The sequence below is a fragment of the Equus przewalskii genome, chromosome 8, assembly GCF_037783145.1.
Source record: "Equus przewalskii isolate Varuska chromosome 8, EquPr2, whole genome shotgun sequence".
In the NCBI taxonomy this organism is placed as follows: domain Eukaryota; kingdom Metazoa; phylum Chordata; class Mammalia; order Perissodactyla; family Equidae; genus Equus; species Equus przewalskii.
In genome coordinates this window covers 67,489,063-67,511,076 of record NC_091838.1, presented here as the reverse complement: position 1 = coordinate 67,511,076, position 22,014 = coordinate 67,489,063, and the positions used below count along the sequence as shown (strand labels likewise).

Genomic DNA, 22,014 nt, shown 5'->3' with positions numbered 1-22,014 from the left:
GCAAAGCCATGGGAAGGAGGCTCTTAAAAAAGCAAATATTCAGCCTCATAAACATGTCATAAATCCATAACCAGTTCATGTTCTTTGTGTTTTTATGCGATCCATCTAATATCGTTCTACTCTTGACTTTGAACCCACATCTTCTGGGTCCAGCTTACTAAGAACTGGCTGTTTACAGGAGATTTTATAACCATTTTTTAATTTTGTGTGGATGGGGTGGTTACTTCTTTTTTATTTATCTCCAAGAAAAATATATTCCTGATACAATCAGACAAAACGTGATATTAGATATATTTTTGTTTTTCTGAAGAAGTTGCTTCCACTTCTGGTAAGATATTGTCTAACCCAGACCTCCCAGGGGCCGGCTTGCCTCAATGGTTTCACAGTAGTGGCCATTTCGTGGGAACCTACATGGATTTCCTTTCCTCAGAAAGAAAGTGCTCAAGACAAGCACCATCTGATGCCCAGCAGGCCCCTTGCAAATTCTATCCATAAATGTGCATGAACCACAAAATGGGAGGGGAGCCAAGTCTTGATTCACCGGCCTTCAACCAACCAGAATTCTCAGTTAAACAAAACTTTGTATTTGACTTCAAAGGAAAAGACTAAGAACATGGAGGAAAGAAGCTAATACTGGGAGTTAGCATTAGAAACAAACACCTTCCAGTGGCTGTCATTACTACAGCCAATACTTACTAGGAGCTCACGGGGTGCCACACACTGCTAAGTGGCTTGCATGCATCTAATTTAATCCTCACAACCAACCTTGAAGGAAGTATTGTTATCACCCCCATTCTACAGATCAGAAAACTGAGGCTTAGCATGGTTAAATAATTGGCCCAGTCACACAAGACTGTCCTTGAACCCAGGACTCAGACTCTAGAATCTACAAGCTTAACTTATACCATCCTATCCTAGGAAATCAGTCAAGTCGGGTCCAATGCCTACACCTTTTACAGAAACATCTAGAACCAAGAAGAGCTTATTCACTCTGTTTTTACAGTTGAAGAAACGGATGCCCAAAGAAAGGAATGGGTTGGCCTGTGGCACCCAGCCAGCAACTGACAGAGCCAGGATTTGAAACAGATTCACCCCGAAGGACAGAACCCAGAGGCTGCATGTTCAGAAAGATGACACAGCCAAGTTCCCCAATATCCACGACAGCCCTCTCTATGGTTCCTAAGGCTCATTAAGATGGAAGAGCAAGACTCCAGCTTCTGGACAGATTCCCAACAAGAAAATTTAGAAGAGAGTAAGTTAGTCACTTAACTTTTTAATCAGTCAAGAAGCAGGACCAAAGTGAAGGTTCCTTTGGGTGTTAGATTCAATAAAGCACCATTGTAGGTAGCATTCATTGAGCACACACAATGTGCCAAGTTCTCTCCAGAGTAATTTACCCGTTTTAACTTCGTTAATCCTCATACAGTTTGATGGTGCAGGACTGCTACTATTATTCCCATTTCACAGATGATGAGACTGAGGCACAGAGATTGAGCACTTGCTCAGAGTCTGCTAAATTTACCAAATATTTTACAATACTGCTTCCACATATATTTTTTATCTGATAGCATAACAAGCTTGTGATTCACAGATGAATATTTTCTTAGTTTTATCACCTTCCTTTTAGGGACGGAGAACCAAAGTTTTGCCTTGGCCCCGCCCCTTTTGAGCTACGTAAGTCTGAGCAGGTGCTTTTCCTCTCCAGCCCCAATTCCTATAAAATGGTTGGGGTGGAAGTGGAATCTCTCTAAGATCCCCCAAGCTGGAAAATCCAAGATAATAAATAGAGATGGGCTTGTTCTCTGGAATGTCCTTCCCCTAAGTTCTGGCAAAGTTGAGCTCTCTTGGCTTAAATACAAGGAGGTTGGCATCTCCTTAGTGGTTCTGAATAATTGTGTGGTTTAATTATCCATGTGCCCAAGGGAAGAGGAGAGTGGGTGCATTTTTTACACTGATCTAATCAAAGACTGCTTAATTCAGGATGAAGCTTCTCAGAGGGTGCAACATCTCTGTTTCCATGAGCACCAGATGGAGGGGCTGGAGCTGGCTTCCCTCGAGGTGATGCTGAGGAAATGACACAGGGAGTTCACTCATGAAAAGTCCCGGGGACATCAACTGAGGAAAAAGCCACATGTTTCTCAATACATTCCCGTTAGTACAGAGGGTGGCAGATCCAGCCACTCCTCTCAAGGCCTAAAGCAGCAGGGAAACTCCACAATCACATGTGCACAGCAAGATTGGAGGCTGAAGCCCTCGTATTTTTCTGGGTATTTTTGTTTGGCTTTTTATTTTTTTAAGGCACTCAATTCTGCTTACAATGTAACGGGCACTGTGTTCTGGCAGGATCTGCTTTTAAAATAAAAGGTGGGGGATAGATAAGAAATTAACAGGCCTCTTGAGTACATGATGACCTGTCATAACTTTGACACCTGACAATTGGAGAATGGGGAGTAGATGAAAAATAACACAGTAAGGCTCTCCCTGACTCAAAAGGTTCAGAGAACCGGGCATTTTGTCAGAAACTAGCAAACAACTATAATGTATTCAATTTGGAAAGACTTGGCTTTCCACCTCTTACTAGAGTGAAAATTATTTTTTGTACCCAATACTAAATCTTCCTGCTCTAGAGAATTCCCCACTGAGAGTGCTGGAATAAGGCAGAGCCCATCTCCGCTATAGAAATCTGAAAGGCCAGGTACTCACTTTCCAAGCTTCCCTTGCAGCTAAGTCACAGCCAATCAGATGGACCCACCAGCTTTCAACCAGAAGCTGGTGATGCAAAGAAGTGGGGCCAATGGAAAAGCCATTCTGGTGAGGTCAGCAGCAGGAGCAGCAATTTCTGATCTCCAGGGACAGTGATGGTGGCAACGGTACCTTGGTGATGTCCTCTGGTCAGGCAAGATGTTATCAGTGTCCTCACCAGTGACCACAATTCTGGCCTTGGTCCTGGCTGCCATCTTGCCTTCCTGTTCCAGTTCATTTTGTAAGCCTGGGACTTCCTGGTGACTCTGTGAGCTCCCCAGGAGCCTTTCAGTAAATTCTTTGTCTTCTTAAACCAGCTGGAGTTGGTTTTTGTTGTTTATAGTTAAGAACTCTGATGGATGCACTACTTGTATGACTTGGGCAAGTTATTTAATCTCCCTGAACCTCAGCTTCCCTCTCTGTAAAATGGGGATTATATGCCTATGTCTTTCATTTATTCGCTCAGCAAATATGCAATCACTGAACATCTAGTAGGTTCTAGGCACTGTCTAAGCTCTCCTGCACTCATGGATTTATAGTCTGATGGGAAAGATAGACATTAACAAATATCATGGAAATAATTTATTACAACTGTGTAAGATTCTATGAAAAATTCATAGCAGCATTATTCATAATAGCCAAAAACAAGCCAAATGTCTTTCAACTGGTGAATGGAGAAACAAAATGTGGTATGTCCATACAATGGAATATTATTCAGCCATAAAAAGGAATGAAGTACTGAGACATGCTACAACATGAATGAACCTTGAAAACCCTATATTAAGTAAAGGCCGGCACAAAAGGCCACATGTTGTGTGATTCCATTTATATGAAATGTCCAGAATAGGCAAATCTATTGAGACAGAAAGTAGATTAGTGGTTTCCAGGTGCTAGGAGGAGGGAGAAATTGGGAGTGACTGCTAAAGTTTATGGAATTTCCTTTTGGGGTGATAAAAATGTTCTGGAATTAGATAATAGTAATAGTTGCACAAATCTGTGAATGTAGTAAGAACCACTGAATGGTACACTTTGAAACAGTCCCCATTATGATATGTGGAGTCTATCTCTCCAGAGGGCTCCCATTCTTATTGCATTCCTCATCACTGCTTCCCTCGGGGCTCTGCCTTCCTTCTCTCTGAATGCTGATTGCTTTCCTCAGCGCTGCTAAGAAACACAGCCTCTGGTTGCACAGCTTCTGGCTTAGCAGCCCCATCAGAAAGACCCTCCCTCTCTCAAGGTCTCTGTAGCTTAATTGCAGAAAAGATCCTGATTGGCTGTGCTTCGTCACATGCCTATCTAGGAACTAATCACCGTGCCAGGGGGTAGGGACTGTGAATGGCTCAGCCTGGTTACCCGGCAACCCCTGTGGGGAGGGAGGCAGGCACTGTGATTAACAGCCCCACCAGAACCAAACAGCAAGGGGGAAATTTTCCCCGCCAAGGAAAGGAGGGGCTGTTATCAAAAAAGGGGGGGGTGATGAGACGTTGTGCTTGACAACAAATATCTAGCCTGCTACACCATGATCACTACAGAAACCAAGCTGTCCCAGAGGTGCCAGAAAAACCTCCCAAAGGACGTTTAAGATAAGACCCAAAGAGTGAGTGGAAACTCGTGAAATAAAACCCAGTACCTGAGGAAGAATCCTGGGGGTGGAGGGAGCACCTCACAGGAGATAACATACGTTAAAAGGCGTCCTCAACTCTAAACCACTACGTCATCAGTTATGACTCTAGGATCCAGGAATCCTGACTTCCAGGCTAGATCTCTTTGTGCTCTGGAGAGCTGGGACTTCCAACACACCCTGCCTCAGGTTGCCTGTGGAAGCTCTGGCCTGAAAGCCATCACTTACCTGATTCTCGAAGACTCTCCGGCTGTGTAACATCACAAGCAAGTTGAATAGCATTTCATGCCTAGGGTTCCAGATCTTTCCACATAAAAGTTGCAAGCAGATATTTTAATAGCCCTCCCTTTCATCTAGGTAAAACTGTGCTAAGGGACGATAAGATCAGCTGGAGCACACTGCTTGCATCTTGGAACACTCTGCACAGCAGGTTTGTTTCATTTTAATGTTAAAAAGGGAGAGGAGCGGTTGCGAGACTGGACTGATACAGATGCTCAGACTTTATGGGGCTGGAAGAGAACATAAAAGTCATCCACCCGTTCATCTTAAAGATGGCGAAATCAAGGAGTTCTGGAAGACTTTGGTGGCTTGGTCAAAGCCACACTGATGCTCCTGTCCCCTAAGCTGCCCATTTCTGGCTTGGTCAGGACCCATTCCCTTGCAAAGGACAGAAGCCAGTGAAAAGTCTACAGGAAGAGCTGGATCTGGGGGCTCAGATGATGTCATCAGGACTCACTCTCACTCTCTACTTGAGGTAGAGTCTGTCCTGGTCCAGCCAGGACTGAGGGGCTTCCTAGAAGGTGGGCCTTTAAGTTTTAAAATCAGGGCAGTCTGAGACGAGTTGGTCACTCTCGCCTGTATCTTCAGCTGTGCCGTCCTCTGTATTAGCTCCATTCTCTCCATCTTCTTTCACGGCGGCAAGATGGCTGGCAAGATGGCTTCCAACAGCTGCAGGGGTATGTCCCACCCTCAGCAACTCCTGTGGAGAAGAGCTTTCCCAGTGTCACCAACGGGAGTCCTGCAATTCGCCCTGATTGGCCTGATTTGGGTCACATGCCCTGAATCCCTCGCTGTATCTAAGATGATGGCCAGGCTTGTGCTCAGCCCCTTCTAGACCTTGTAGAGAAATGACTACCCAAGCCCACACACTGGTTACCATATCATTGCTGTAATTTGATGCCTATGCAGGATGCCTGGAACCATATAACAAGATATATAAGATATATGTAAGATAAATAGATAAGATGAGTGATGATTGATAGATAGATAGGTAGATAGATAATTGTATAACAAAATATATAGCACAGGAACTATATAACAAGATGATGCTGGTGGCCCGGTAAAAAATTGTTCCCAGACCCTAGATGTCGGATCTTGATAAAGGATCTCGACAAAGGCACTTTTTGCAATCATGGAAAATGACCTTGCAGGAGTTTCAACAGGACCTCACCCTGGACAGGCAGAATCCCATCACCACGAACCCAAATGTATCTCCTAAGAAGAAATGGGGGGGCCCTCAAGCAGCGGTTCTCCCAGCACAACCCCCAGCCTGAAACCTGCTGGGCCACTTTGCTGAGAGTACCCTCTGTGCTTGTCGCAGGAAATGGTGACATCTGTAAGTTTCAGGGTCAGTTCCACCAAGCCTCCAACCCGATCCTGTGGAGAAATGCTTCACCTGGGCCCTGTGCCCACGCTGTCGCCTGCAAGTGGGGCAGCCCCACCCAATGCGCATGTGTTAAGTGTCAAGGAGGGGTGCTGTTGTCAAAAGAAGGGGGGCAATGGATGTCAGAGTAAACAGAAACAATGCACTTCACCCCACCATTCCATGCTGTTTAATCCTGCTGACATTTCATATCATCCTCCAGGAAATTGCAAAGGTGAGCCACGTATATGTCAGAGAGCAGCTGCTTTAACATGGCAGAGTGGGAAAGGCAAGAGACAGGAGGTCAGAAGAAAGTGGGAGGTAAGCCTCCTCTTTTTCCCTTATCGGCTGGGCTCGGTATTTTCCATTTGTCTTTCCAGACCCAACACTCTGCCCTTCCCTGCCTTGCTCTGTGCCCCCCGGAGGCTGCATCAGCAGCCTCTTTTGCCCTCCAACTTCTGGTTGGGTTCATCCATGGGAGGCACAAGCTGGAAACTGAAGGTCAGGAAGAGAGCGAGGTCAGGGTGTTTATTCCCTGTGGCTCCTTTCTCCCAAGTCACTGGGACTTGGCTGTATCCACAGCTCTTACCTGGTGGCCCTCTCCTACAGTCATCGCTCCTGTCTCCCAGTTTGTGTAACAGGTCCCTCCACTTGCCCCTGTAAGCCTAGGGGTGGGAATCCTCCTCCCACTGCTGTCCCCAGGACATTGTTGTGCCCAGGGTGCCCCACCATCCTTACCCTGCCCATACCCTTGTAAACTGCCCCTTTACTAAACTGTTCTCAATTACCCTATCTGAGCCTGCCATCTGTTCCCTGCAGGGACCCTAACTGATACCCCAGCTATGAGACTTCAGGCAAGTAATTCAACTTCTGGGAACCTTAGTTCTCACAGTTGAGAATGAGGATAATTATACTTGCCTCTCACGGTGATCAGGGGATAACATATGGCACCCCACGCCTCGCCTGACACTGGGCAACACTCAGTCTGTAAACACAACTGTCTCCTGCACTGGGCTGTGAGCTCCCCCTAGACCACCGACTTCATTTTATTCATCTTTGAATCAGCAGCACTCAGCACTGTGCGTGGTACACTCTGTGTGCTCAATAACTGTTATTTTATGGATTGTCAATTGGCTGTGGGCTCTCCTTCCTTCCCTTTGGTTCTGAAAAATAGATAAGAAAAATAACGCAGTCCTTGACATCGATCTTCTGACGTGGACCAATCTCAGAAGCTTATGGTGCTGGTCTTCATGTTGTATCTTATATTTTTACTGTGCTGTAGAAGGCAACTGATTTTGTCGCACACAATCTGCGTGTTTTCTCTAGAAAGAACCCTGCCAAGGAGGGGGTGTCATGTAAACATGGTGGTCCCGCACTAATATTTGCAGACTTTCCACACTTCACCAGCACTTTGGCTCCATTGGTTTCCCCGGCATTAGGGGCTCCTTATGCTGCTTCAGCCTTTAAAATTGTTTAAGGCACAAGAAGATGGAGCGCCCCACCCACAAGGCCGGACACATCCTGGTTTCAGCACATATCCAGTGTTCTAGGGGTCGAACACTATGGAAGATGCTCGCCTCGCTTCCACACCTTCATTTCCTTTCTCCTTCCATACCCCCCTCTGCCCCAGCAAAACTGAGTCAACACCTTTTCCCAAACACCATGGCACTCTCACTCCTGCATGGCTTTGCTCTGCCCAAATGTCATCCTCCCTTGTCCTTTGTCCAGTGAAGTGAGGTTTGTCCTTCAGATGTCACCTCTTCTATGGAACCCTCCATGATTTCCCCGTAACAGAATAAGTTCCTTCCTCCTCTGTGCTCCTCTACCATTTTACTCGCATATAGCACACATTACATTTTATTTCAATGGCTCTGTCTCCCCAATAGATGATCATAATCTCCAGCATTTATTAAGCATCTACTATGTGCCTGCTCTCCATAAACATCTCATTTAACTCTCACAACTCTGCAGTAGGTCCCTAGACTCTAAATGTCATGACTGTAGAGACCATCTGAGTCTATGTTTTTGGGCGCTGGGGTTTTTTTTGGGCTTGTTTGTTTGCTTTTTGGGTTTTGTTTCTGTTTCACTTTGTTTTTGCTTTTGTTTTGTGTTTTGGAGAGGTTTTTTTGTTTCCTTTTCTTTTTTATGCATTTTTCTTCAGTCTTATTCCTCCAGTGCCTAGCATTGGCACATAGGAACAAACACTTGTTGAATGAATGAATGAAAGGTAGGATTACTTTTACTTATGGAAACACTCAAAAGCAGAGACTTGCATGAACTTGCCCGTGGTGCTCTCACTGCACCCAGTTGCTGCCTGGTGGGCAAGGGCTACACTTCTTTCATCTCTGTTTCAGCAATGGCAGGACTCTGTGTGGTACTCTGTAAGTACCAGATAAAAGCTTGGAGAAGGAATAAATGAATGTTTGGTGACTGCATATCCCAAAGGATTGTAACTAAATGACAGCCAATTGAAAAAGGCAGTGTAACAGCTCAATCTACCACATGTCTGTAGAAATCAGCTTTCTCACCCATGACATAGAAATGATGTAACTCACCATAAGTAATGCTGGGGGAAAAGTACGTTTGCCTAACTTTCTTAGATAAAAGAGACTTTTAAAATAGCCCCCTCCTCTTATTTTGTATTATTCCTGGCAGGACTTCCTCCCGGAAGGCTGCATGGAAATCAAACATTTGTAGGTCTAATTGATTTAAACATTGTAGAAACACTCGCTTTTTCAAGAAACACTACTACATATCCTTTGGGAAAATGAAGACTGCTTCAATGAAATGAATAAAATGATAATTTTATGCTTCAATAAAATTAAGTTAGCTCCCAATTTGTATCACACAGGGCCTAGCAGGTTACAAAACTCCGCTCAAATGGTTTCACTGAAGAGGTTTTAATGAAGGGATCAGTTACGGAGGTGTGAAGAGAGTTAAGGGAGCCTGCAAGAGATGGACAGCAGGGAGCCATTGCTACGCCTGGTCTTAAGGAGCAAGAGGAGGAAAATGGTTTTGCTGAATCTAACGAGAGCTGAAATCAGGGCAGAGGAGCTGACTGGCGGGAACCAAAGTCATGGAACAGCTAAGCCAGTGGTGCGGAAGCAAAGAGGGAGAGAGGAAGAAATCTCTGACTTTGCTCCTCTCACTCTCTAATCTTTTGCCAGTAACTTCCATTGACCAAACCCAACCAGAAACCAGAGGGCAAGGGAGCCCGGGTGAGGTGGTCTGTAGGGCTCAGCCTCCCTGGGCCTAGAGAAGGACAGTGAGTGGATTGGGGGAAGGGAAGGTGAGGGATGCTGAGAGTAACCTGCATGGTCCACCCCTTTTGCATCCACCTTGCCCTTCGTTGAGATGAAGGGACTCTCATCCCCAACATCACTGAGACACAAAGTCCCATAAACTGGCATGTCGTGGTAAGGAGATGTCAATACAGTCACACTCTCACTTGAGACCTAAATTGTAACACACCCTTCACACGCAGTAGCAGAAAGCCTAGTAGAAAAATAAAATTATAGTCAATTAGATAAGACAGGCATAAAGTCACAGTGCACACCTCAGCTACTAGTCACGGGACTGAAATCAACAGTCACAGCTTCTTTCATCCACCACCCATGCCACCTTCTCCCACCCTCAGCACCTCAGATTGCTGGAGTTCTGTTCACCTGGTAGGATGAGTCAACCTTTCATTCCCATAGAATCAGAGCCCTTAGTGACCCTGTACTGACCAGGTTGTCACACTTTTCCACTAACCACTATTACTGTATATGAGACCGCTAAGGAGAGGCCCAGTGAGTCTTCTGGACTCTGGATATGGTTTTTCTTGCCTTCATTGGGTAGCAGTAACCTAATTCCCCTTGATAATGGGGATCAATCACTCCAATCAACACAGTAAACTTCTGTCTTCTTGTTGGTTCGGTGGCATGAGGAGCCTTAAATGGCCAGGGACAGTTTCCGCTTCAGCTCTAACAGAACCATGTCTGTGCTCCCCGGTGGAAACCAGGACCTCTGAATCCCACCCACCCAAGATTTCAGGGATGGGGAGCCAAAATGCTCTCAGCAGGTTGTTAGGTGTTCGTGTAAATAACACTAATAGTCTAAAAATGAGATGGGGCTACTCCCAGCTCTCCTCTTAGTTCTGAAACCACATATTCTGGATATTGAGGAAACACTATACTTACCACAGTCTGTAGGACAGGAGCCCCAAACTTTTAGGACGTTATTTCCCAGCGGTCTTTAGAAGGTCATTCTGTGGTTCTGTCAAGCTTCAAGTGGTGGGTTACACAGTAATATCAGCTAATTTTGTCAGCAAGAGCCCAGCACTATACTTCTTTTGCTGTAAAGTGAGTTCCTTGGTTATCAGAGGTGGAATTGTGTGGGATACAAGACACTCGAGGTCCCTCCAGGCCACACAATGGCAGTTATGTTCAAAACCAGCCAGCTCTGTCCTCAGTCCCGATTCTCATCTCCATGGAAGAAGAATTCTCTCCCTAAGGTCTGGCAGTCCACTCTCTCTGTCCGGATTCTCCCCGCTGGCTTCAAGTAACCTTCAGGAGACAAAAAAAAATGGTGTCATAGGAAAAGCACAAGCTTTGGAGTCAAAAGTCCTGGATTCAAATCCTAGCTCTGCCACAGTGAGCTGTGTGATTCTAATTGTGCAGTTTCCTCATGAATAACATAGGGATGCTATACCTACCTTGTAGGGTTTGGGGGTGAATTAAATAAACCAAGGTAGATAAAAGTCAGACACACAATAGATATCCAATAAATGTTCCTCCCCTCCTCCTGCCTTCAAGCTAAATTCCACATCCAAAGCATCAATTTTAGAACCTGTTTATAACAAAACGTGTACCTTAGGGAAATCTATAAAATGTCACCAGTTGAACTTTCTCTGGACTCAGCCTTGCTGCCCTGATGATGCTCAAGCCATGGATTTATAAGAAAAATCTACAGCTCTAAGCTTTTCAATTCCTCATCTTCTTTCATACATGGACAGCTCAACATTCTTCTCTGTCTTGATATTTCTAAATCTGCCAGTTTTGTGCAAGTCAAAATCCCCTGTCAGGGCTTGAGTCCAGTTTTCTCAGCAGATTATTTCTTTCGGTAAGTCCTAATACTCACAAATCATTCTCTCTGGTCTAATTCAGCCCTTGGCCCGAGAGCACACATAAGCACATGAGACTGCAGGGGCTTCCAGGAAGGATGGATGGAGAAGAGACTGTGCGTCTGTGAGTGACCCAGTCTCTGAAGAACTCTCCTACATGGAAGTTCCACATTGTCATGATTATCGTTTGCAAGCAGCAGAAATCAACCCTGGTTCTCCTAAGCACACAAATTTTATTGGAAGACTCTCAGGGTCCATAGCACCAACAAGAGGCTGAAGAAACAGGTGTGGAAACTGAAGCAGGAACCGGGAGGACCAGGCAGAAGGACCATGGCAAAGCTGCTGCTGCAGAGACCACCTGGAGTCAGCACCCCTCCGACTACGCTGGCCAGGAATGCCCTCCAACGAGGAACCACCAACCTCCTTCCGTCAGTCTCCCAGAAGAGGGTGTGATCAGTCACATGACTGCCCCTGGCTGGACCACAGCAGGGGGCAAGAAGATCTAGTCCCTTTAGGTCCTATATTTGGAAGTAAGCACTACCTCCCACAAAGACACAGTGAGGCATCCCCCTAAAGGGGTCTAGCAGGTGGTACTAACTGGATGGTAAAAAATACAGATATAAAACAAATTTTTAGCACACCCATTCACTTGTTGGTTTTAGGCAATTTCATTATTTGCTTATATACTTAAAGTTTGTTATAAGTTATTTGTAGTGAGAAATAGAACTACATATATTTATAACATTTTTTAAGGCATGTGAAAATGGACCATTTCATTTCATGGTACCAGATCATGCACTGTAACCACAGGCAGAGAAAATCCATCTTATTCATGGCGGATCAAATAGGTGAGGGCAAAAAGAGAAGATCCCCTGTTCCAAATGGAGTTCCTGCCTCTTCTCTGGGCAGGCCTGGGCAGTTAGGAAGAAGTCCTTCCAGGCAACCTCCCCCAGGGCAGAGGGAACACAGAGGTGGTTCTGTTCTTGGCCCTAAAACCAGCGAAAGTGAGGTCTCATTCAGAACAATGAGACTCTAGTCTCAGCCTCCCATCCAAACATTCATTCTTCTTTTAACTAAACTAGAATCTCAAGCCCTCCTTGGCACTTCCCTACCTTCATCCCTTGCATGCGGTCAATCACCAAGGCCTGCAGCATTTGCCTCCTCCGCCTGTCTCAAGTCCATCCCCTCCTCACTGCCCCAGCTACTGCTCTCCTGGCCCTGGTGCTCATCAGCTGCTGCCTGGAAACAGCCACATCCTCCTCACTTGTCTCCTGTCTCCATAGTGTACTTCCATCCATCCCTCCACCCCCCAAGAGATACCTACCTACAGTACAATCTACCCACATCATTCCCCCCCTTACAGCTCTTCAGCGGCTCCCACCACTTCAGATAAAGCCCAAGCTTTCTACCAATCCTCACGGAACCCTCTGCCATCTGCCCCTGCCCCTCTTCCTTCCCCAGCTCTCCTCACTCTCTGCCTCACATTCTGTCCTTCACAGCACCCCATGCGGTTCCCCTCCTCTTGTCATTGTTCCTGCTGTCTCCTCCATCTGGATGCCCAACCCGCTCCCATTTTTATTTCCATTTGCTTCATCAGTTCCTATTCATCCTGTAAGACCCAGCTCAAGAGCAACTCCAGGAAGCCTGGCCTGATTATTCCAGGTTGGGTTAGGTGCTCTGTCCTCGTGGATGTCCTGACAAACCGTGTGCTAATGTCTATCACCACACAGGCACATAGTTTTAAGAACATGTATTTGTGTGTCTCTCTCTCCCTATGGCCTCTACACTCCCTGAGGGTAAATGTCTGTCTTCATGTTCCCTATGCTGCTTTAGAATAATAGCAGGAGCTTAGCAAGGGCGTGACATATTCCTGTTGAGACAATGAATGAATGATATTCAAAAATAACCTTACAGCCTGTAAAATGCTCAAAAACAGAACTAAAGATAACCACTCCTTTTGCTTAGTTGACAGAGGAGGAAAAAATCTAATTTATGCACCATCTTTTCAATAAATGCACAATTTGAAGATATCGAGCAAAGGTTTTTACGGAATACCATTTTTAGCAAAGCAGATGTTTAAAAAACTAAATTATTTCTTAAGTCACTATCAACAGTAAACCCTGGTTGAAAATAGTACATCCCTTAAGGGACTGAATTTCTCAAGCTGTAGTCAGAATGGGAAAGAAGATGAACATTCTGTACTTCTTTCTAAATTACTTTCTTCTTCCTGAAATGAATGTACTGTTGTTTAAAAGAAATTATGTCTTGGTTTATTTTTATTTTCATTGAATCGTCTGAGACAAACAGTAAAATGGTTTTTAGTTCAAGGACCACAATTTCTAGGCTACAACTTAGAAATTCAATTCCGCATACTGAGACCTCATATGTGCCAGGCATCAGGCATACTTAGTAAGTAGAATACATGTATAGACTTTTGCTTTCTATGGAGAAATGATGGGTAAGACAGGCAGAGATACACAAACAACCCAAGAAAAAGGACAGGACAGAATTGTGTTTTTCGATTTCCCAATGTAAATTTGTAATTGTTGTTAACGATCACTATTCAACCAGTGATGTCATACAACCAGCTCTACAGCACGTGTGTATATAAACGTGAAAACTGAACACCAAACAGGTTACGTGACTTCTCCAGATTTGACAAATCAGCAACTGACTCAGGAGGAAACACACTTAACATGACTCACAAACCACTTCTCCAATCACTAGGGTTGACAAGTCAAAACACGCAGCGACGACGATAATTTGTCCAAATATCACAAACAGCAGATCTGCATTCAACCTGATGGTCAGGTAAGGACGTACCAGGCACCTGATTTTTCAGATCCGCTGTTTCTCTAGAATCCTGGTTGACTCTGAAGAGTAGCCTCTTTAGGGCTTCAAACTGTTTTTCTCGTACCCTTTGGAGCAAACTCATTGATGAGAAATCCTGATAAAATCTGATCACTGGAATGTGTAAATCACAGGATTTGAATTTTACTTTGAAATTTACATTTCTCAGGCGCATCGGTCAGTACAGCAAGGTTAACAGAATATTCTAACCCTACTGGTTTGGTTTCATGGTACCCAATTCCCAGGACTCCTACTAACTAGCTGTGTGTTCGAGTGAACCTCTCTTGTTTGGGCCTTAGCCTTCTGGTGGGTAAAAGGAAGCAACTGGATTAGGTAACCTCAAAGAGCCTGCTTTTATTTGTAAACAGACTTTTGAATAAGCGGTTCATATACCTGAGCCTCCGTCCATTCATTTGTAAAATGGCAATAAAAATACCCACCTTGCAAAGCTATCTGAACACTAGTGATAAAGACAGTGTCTAGATGAATTTCAGTCCAAGCTATTTTTACAGATGAGAAGTCTCAGGACTAAAATTTCTACTCAACCACTTAAGACACCATTGGAAAGATTATAGATAGGCTGGTTTTAACCAATTTCAAGCACCAATATAGTTTTTAAAGCTTTACCTCCATAACAAATTTAACACACAAATTTCCCATAACAAATTTAACATCCTCATTTTAAAATCTGTGTTGTTTTAAAGACACCACAAATCTGGGCTATTGGTACAAATTGTGGTTTCATTCATTTCCCTATATTATACAAAAGTTAGCAGTTTTGTCTCCAAATCGTTTTTACTACTTATTAAAAGAAAAGAAGAATTTTCATTAAAATCGGACAATCAGGCTATGAAAGAAGGAGGATTACAGCAAAATGCCGTTGACCTTCTCTCAAAAACAGAACCGGGCCCACATTTGAGGAATACCAAATGATTCTCATTAAAGTGATGAGAATATTTGCAATGACATGTGTCTGACCAACTTTAATTTAGTTGGCAGGACTCATGGCAGCCAGAAACCCAAAAATAACACCCAGCTGGGAGTTCCTGCTCAAACAACACCTAACAGACGTATTTCACACCGTTTCAAGGATGCCTCACCCTAGACAGACAGGGCGTAAGGTCATATGTAAATTGTTGTGGCATTAAACATACATTCCTTGTGACAACACTGACAGGCTGAATTTAAGATCCTGACTTCCTTTATCTCTTCCTTCACAAAATTCACTCTAATTTAGATAGAGTGAGCCAGCAGATTTGGTTGATTCCAGCCCCTGCCCCACCCGAAAAGCTAAAGTTATTTTTAACTTACAACTACTGCTGATAAGCATTTTTTTAAAAAAAATATACCCTTTTAGAAAGAGAAACTATGAAAAAACATAATACCATTGCATTTCAGTGAGAGGTTGTCAGTCCCTCGGCCAAAGCTATAAACTAATGTCATTTTAGGTTAGAAGCAAACAGCACTTCATATTTATCAAATTTATCAGTTCTTTCTACAAACAATTTCTATAAACAGGCTTAAGAGGCACCGATCAGGCTAAAATTATGCTGAATTTACCTTTGAAAATCTAATCTTCTGAACAGAATAAGGCCCATTTCCTTAGTTCAAGTGCAATAAATAGTAACTAATAATATGCAAGCTATCATTTCATTGTACAATTTGCTTCAATAGACATGCTTTTCCACATCTGGAAATTAGCTGAGGGAGCTATGCTCCATGCCCTCAAAACTTAAAATTTGGTGGGAAAGATAGACATAGACTTAAGCAAGTAAAAGATGGACAAGCAAACTTTGCATAATGATGATGATAAAAACTACCATTGGCTTGGCACTGATATTATCTCAATAAATCCTCACAACACCTTTGAGGTAGGTACTGTCATTATCCCCATTTCACAAATGAGGAAAGTGTGGCACAGACAGGTTAAGCTTGCCCGAGGTCCACAGCTATTTAAGTGGGCAACTATGATTCGAACCCAGTCAATCTGGCTCCAATTGGGGTTGAAGATAGACCTGGGTACCAGCTTGGTTCCCACCACTTATTAGCTGGGCAATCTTAGACAGACTATTTAACTTTTCTGAGCCTTAGCTTCCTCATCTGTAAAACAGGGAATAACAATTCCTAGCTCACAGGCTTTTGTGAGGAGTATTAACCAGGATAACGTTTGCAAAGTTCTTGGCACAGTATCTTCAGCATGGCTGGCATCTGCCATGAGGGGAACAAGCACATTAAAACATTTTTTTCTAAGATGCCACCTTTTGACTACCTTCTCTACCTGCCTCACCAACTGATAAGGCACCCCTATCAGAGAATTTAGCTATGCAGGGTATCATGGGCTGCCAACCTCTCCTCCTCTCTACCCTGCTATGTTCTTAGAAGTAATGCCAATAGATGAAGACATGGGAATAACAGCACGCAGGGCAGTTCAACGACATTTACTGAGTTATTTCTCCATTGCCTGTCACGTACCAAGCACCACGATAGGGACTAACCCACTAAGACACAGCCCCACAGGGGAGAAGCACACATTTAAAAAATCAAATACCCAGCATGCAATCTGGGCAATCTATTGCACAAAGCTGAACAGGGGAGGCAGGGGCTCAGTGTCCACACAATAGAACTCAAAGTCATCGTACTCACGTTACGTGCACTGCTCAAACCATCAGGCCACACTGGTCCTCCCCAGGCCATACCTTGTGAAATTCTCAAAGTATCCTTCTGCCTCTATATTTTCAGTTTGAAGCAGTGACACTGACGCTTCGCCTTCGTGATTCTCGAATGCTCAATCATGTAAGTTTCCAATCACAGAGTCTTTGCAAAGTCACATCAACATCTGATGCAAAGGTAACTGTTCCAGATGTGGCCTAGCACATTCTTCATCTTGAGGGGCTCAGCATTACAAGGCTTCCTAGTAGAAATCATGTGTTTGAAGAAGTGTCAAATTAGATTTTTAATGGTGTGAGAAATCAAAAGCACTCACTCATATTTCAGAAGAAGCGTGGGTTAAGATGACAGCCACCAGTTGTTTTGTTTTGTTTTGTTTGAGAAGGAGGATAGAGCTAAAGGACTAAAGACAAACACTGAGTCTTCCTGAGATTAGTTCTTAGCCAAAAAGGACCAAAAAAAAAAAGTGATTTCCTCCTTGTGCTTGAATTTTAGAAGTTAAAAAAAAAACTTTCACAATCTTTCAGCCACTCAACCCTTTGCAATAGTCAGCTATTGACACAATAATGCTGTGTAATAAAAGACCACAATAATCTGAATGGCATTCAATAATGAACATTTATTTCTTGCTAACAGATCTGTGGGGGCAACTGGGGTGTCTGTTCCATGTGTCCTATCCTGGGACTAAGCCTTGAGGAACAGTGGCTACCCAAAGTATGCTCTTGCCACAGCCTTGGTAGAAACACAAGAGGAGAAGCCCAACCAGACAAGCACATCATTCCTCTGTTCACATCACATCCGCTAGCATTCCATTGGCCAAAGCAAGTCACATCGCCAAGCCCAATGTCAAGAATCAGGGAAGCACACAGTAAGAGGCCACGGGCCATGTGGGTGCATAACACTACTGAGGCAGAGGAAAGAACTGGTACAAATAATCTCACCATGCTTTCTAAACAATCCTGAAAGGTAGGCACTATAGGCTCTATTTTTGCTTGACAGCTGAGAAAATTGAGTCTCCAGAATTTAAGTCATTCACCCAGCTCGGACAGGAGGCACGTTGCTCTAGCAGAATTAGAACTCAAATCTTCTGTCTTCTGTGGGTTTTACAGAGATGTAGCTTACTGACACACAACTAGCATGCATCTTTAATAATCACAGCTCTTAATTATGCTCCTTGCAGATATCAATTCTCTCCCACAAAGGCCAGGCGCAATATTGTCTCATCTGTTAGCATGACCATATTGTTTGTCATTTGTTTAGGACCTTCTGTAGTGTTTTTACAAGTGATTTTTACTATTCCTACACTAATAAATTATTTATGGTGGGAACCCTGAATCAGAAAACTCTGGCTACTTGAAAACAGAATTTATTAAAAACATCTCCTTCCTCCTCCAACATGTACCCTCTGCCTACTCTGAGCCTTAAAGATTCCAGAGAGTCCGTGGAATGGAAGCTATTGATGGCTGCAGAGGAAGAAATATGGACAAATCAAATTTGAGGCTAATTCTTGAGCATGGAATTTTTACTCTGCTGTAACTGCTCTGTGCAATGTAATGGTCAAATGGATCAGACTGTGAATCATGACAACTAGAAGTCATGAGGGCAAGAAGCTACCCTGAGGCCAGCAGTCTCCCACATCGGTGCACGTCTTCATAAAACAAATAGTTATTGAAGGTGCCCTCCCGGCCTGGCAAGGTGCTGGGACGCCCCTGGAACAAGAGGGACCAGCTCTCATGATGGAGTTTAAATTCTACAGAGAGGGATAGATTGTTGCCAAAAAAAAAAAAAAAAAGTAAAAGCAAACCAGGTTATTTCAGATTGTACTAAGAGTTGTGAAGAAACTAGCCTTGTGACCCAGGGTAAGTCACTGGCTTAACCCTTCTCCGGGGCCCTCAATGCCCTTGTCTGGAAAGCCATAGATAGCTCCCCGCTGGCCGCCCGCCGGCGGTTATGAGGATCAGATTAATAAACTAAAGTGTGAGGGCCTCAGGCTCGGGCGCTGGGGCATGTCTGCGCACGGTGGGCATTCACCTCCCGCCTTTAGTCCCCATCAGGCGGGCAGAGGGACATTCTAGCCCTCTCTCCCTTAATGCTCACCGAAACTAAAACAAAACTGGCCTGATAGCCTGACTTAATAGCCCAGAGGATGCCGAACAGCGAGATGGGAAGAAGGGTACAGCGGTGCCTCAAAACCAAAACCCAGCCCCCCACACCCCAGATCGAGGTGCGGATGGTGAGACAGTGAGAGGGGCTAGGACATCCCTAACGGCTCCCTGGCGGCGCTGTGCCAGACCAGAACCGAGGACCACTGCGCTGCTCGCTTAGGGTGCTGGGGAGGGGGAGGGAGGAGGCTATCGTTGCTCTCCACTCTCACCCAGCGGGGACCAGATGCCTCCCGGCCTCCTTTTTCTTCCTTCGCCTCCCAGGGACACAGGCCTGACAGCGGTCTCGTTAACAGTTTAGGGGCAGGGGACCGGGGTCTGTCCCTCCTCCCCACCCCGGCCTCGCGGGGTTCCCTAACTCCGCCCTACAGCGGGGTGTAGGCAGTGAGAGGTCACGGGGCTGCGCGCGGTACCCTGCTCCGGGCCGCGCTGTGCCCGGCCCCCGCTCCCACTCCCGGGGGCTGCTCTGCCTGCGGGGCTCGATGGTGGATGAGGGGGGCTGTCCCTCCTCCCCACCCCCGGCCCGCAGTGACCCAGACGCCGCTCGGGCCTCCTCCTCCCTGCACCTCGCCAGCCCGGGAGTTGCAGGAGGACGGGGCGCGGCTTCGCGAGCGCCGGGCCTGGTTGTCCCCGCGGCGGCAGCTGCGCCCCGGGGACGGGGAGGGCACGCAGAGGGACCGGGCTAAGGGGCCGCGGGAGCTCCGGTCCGCAGCGCGGCTTCAGGTTTCCCCCGGCGCGCGGTTGTGCAACAGCGAGAGGAGCGGGAGCGCGGGCGCCTCGGAAACCAGGCCGGGCCCATAAACAAAGCCACGTGGCCTCCGGCCGGGGGGGCGGGCTAAGAGCAGGAGGTTCTTCCGGCAACAAAGAGCCGCGGCCAGCGGCCCGGGATAAATACTGCAGCCCGGACCGCGGCGCAGCGCTCCAGCCGTCCTCGCGCGCCGGGCGACCCTCCCCAGCGCCCTCTGCGAGCGCAGGTACCCCGCTCCGCACCCCCGAACCCGCAGCCGGCCCCCTCGCCCGCCCCAGCATCGGGAGCATCCGCCTAGGGCGGCGCGTCCCCGAGGCCGCCGGGCCGGTCCAGTCCATCAATCGGTCGCGTCCCCTCGCGGTGCCATGCCATTCCTCGGGCAGGACTGGCGGTCCCCCGGGCAGAGCTGGGTGAAAACGGCCGATGGCTGGAAGCGCTTCCTGGATGAGAAGAGCGGCAGCTTCGTGAGCGACCTCAGCAGGTGAGGGGGTCCGCCACCAACTTCCAGCTACGCCAAACAGACTCAGGCTGGTTTGGGGGCGCGGGGCGGGTGCATGGGGGGCAGGCAGGGCTGGAACAGGGTGAGGAGGCAGCCCCTGGCCAGGGGGATGGGGGTAAGTTGATCGGGTTTCTGCAGAGGTCGCCAGAGCACGGAATCTGGGAAATTTCGTTTCTCTTATTGTTCAAGGTCAGCGTCTCCAAGTGGGCACGACTCCTAACAGAACCTCGGGTCTCTCTGAGAATCCGACGACAAACGCAGATCTTGTGCCCAAACGTTCAAACTTAAGCATACAATTTCAGGGGACCCTGTCTTGAGGGCACCGGAGTCGCACGGTTCGCAAGTGAGGGGGTGCGAGCAAGTGGACTGCGCGCCCTTCACCGCCGGGGTGGCGGGGCTCTGAGCGCCCAAGCGCTGTGGGCACAAATCGGGTGACGCGGTTGGACACGGGTCCCGGCCGGAGCACCTCCAGACCCTTCCCACGCACAGGCGACCACAGAGTGGGCAGGGAGGATGAGTAACCAGGAAGGGGCGGCCAGATGGTCGCTGGGGCACCAGCGCTGGCGGAGCGTCGGTGAAGTCTAGGGGCTGCAGAGCTGCGGAGGAGGGAGGGGAGGCGGGCGGGGGATGAAATCCACAAGCCTCCTGCTTTGCGGGAGCAGGAAGCGTTTGCACCTGTTTCCTCAGTGGCCCTTTGGGGCAGTTGTCTTTCTATACTGAGTGCACCCCTGTTTCAAGTGATGCCTATCAACTGCAGAAAGCCCACCTGGCTGGGGTGAGCCGCTGGCCTCGAGGTACCACCTGAGCTCTTGTTAGCCTGGTGGAAAATGACAGGTGTGCTGAGCCTCGTGCTCTATTTCATTAATAACACAGAAGCCCCAGCTAATAAGTTCGGAGGTCTGGAATCTGTCAGTCCTGGATCTCGACAGTTGACTTTCCAGATCCCTGCCTATTTGGCCCCGGTGAGGAGAGCAACGAAAGTGGGTGCAGCCTGGTCACCCTTGGGTGCCTTTTCCTGTGGGCTTTGGTTAAAACCACTGGGCCCCGAGCCCTTAATTTGACTTTAATAGAGAGTTTTGTAACCGGGCCAGGTTCCCACTTACTGAGATTTACCAGTGGTTGTTTGGCTGAGCCCTTGGCACTCAATTTTAAGACAACTATCAAGAAAACATGGTTATTTTGACAGCTTGACTTCCAGAGCCGCCCCCCCCCCCCCCGATCTGTTTGTGATTTGTAAAGCATCAAACTCCTTTTGTCTTCCAATGGAAAAAAAAAAAAAGCAAAGTATTTAATCTAGGGGGTCTGTCGGGAGAGAGAAGAATATATTGACCTTTATGTTAAAGTTACTTGAAGGCAGTCCTTGGGGAGTTTGGGAAACACTATAAAGACATCCTGTTTATTATCAGGTAATTTACTTACAGAAAAATAAAAAGACCAACTACTGTCACTAGACTCATCTTTTAGGGACTCAAGTGACCAGTTATGCCTAAATTATTCTCCCTAGACTAGAAGCTTCCTCCTTGTTCCTGAGGAATGATGATATAATGTTTTGGTACTTCATTTCTAACAGTTCAGGTTCTTTCTCGGGAGGTGCAGCAATGGTCTGCTGAGCGGTGTCCCAGTGGCTCACCCAGATGTAACTGTGGGATGCTCCTCAGTGGCAAGCAGACCATTGGGTTCAGCAGTAGAGGATTCAAAATACAGCGTCTCTGGTCCGAGGCAATGTTCACAGTGTACCTGCTCCGGGGGATAAGCTGGTATCGGTCCCCTTTAGAAGTAAATAGTGGTGCCTCTCTCTCCACAGTCCGGGAGAACTGAAGATGGTTTTAACTTACAGCAAAAGTTGAATCTAGGTTGGGATGAGGTGGTTGCCTGCCCCTTGGTCCCCTTCTTGAGCCTTCTTTCCCCCCATTTCATGCCTTCTGAGCTAGAGCTGTCACACTCCCATCATTATCACAAACGGTGATCAGTCTAGTGAC

At 46.5% G+C, this 22,014-nt stretch overlaps 1 protein-coding gene across 1 annotated transcript in view; it reads left to right on the top strand.

The window, feature by feature from the left end:
• The first annotated feature begins 19,709 nt into the window (after positions 1-19,709).
• The window catches only part of FBXO32 (F-box protein 32), a 34,857-nt gene continuing 32,552 nt past the window's right edge, over positions 19,710-22,014 (top strand). The window contains exon 1 of the mRNA XM_008524680.2: positions 19,710-20,017. Within this exon, the coding sequence (XP_008522902.1) occupies positions 19,902-20,017 (116 nt within the window). The 5' untranslated portion in view covers positions 19,710-19,901. The remainder of the gene's footprint in view (positions 20,018-22,014) is intronic.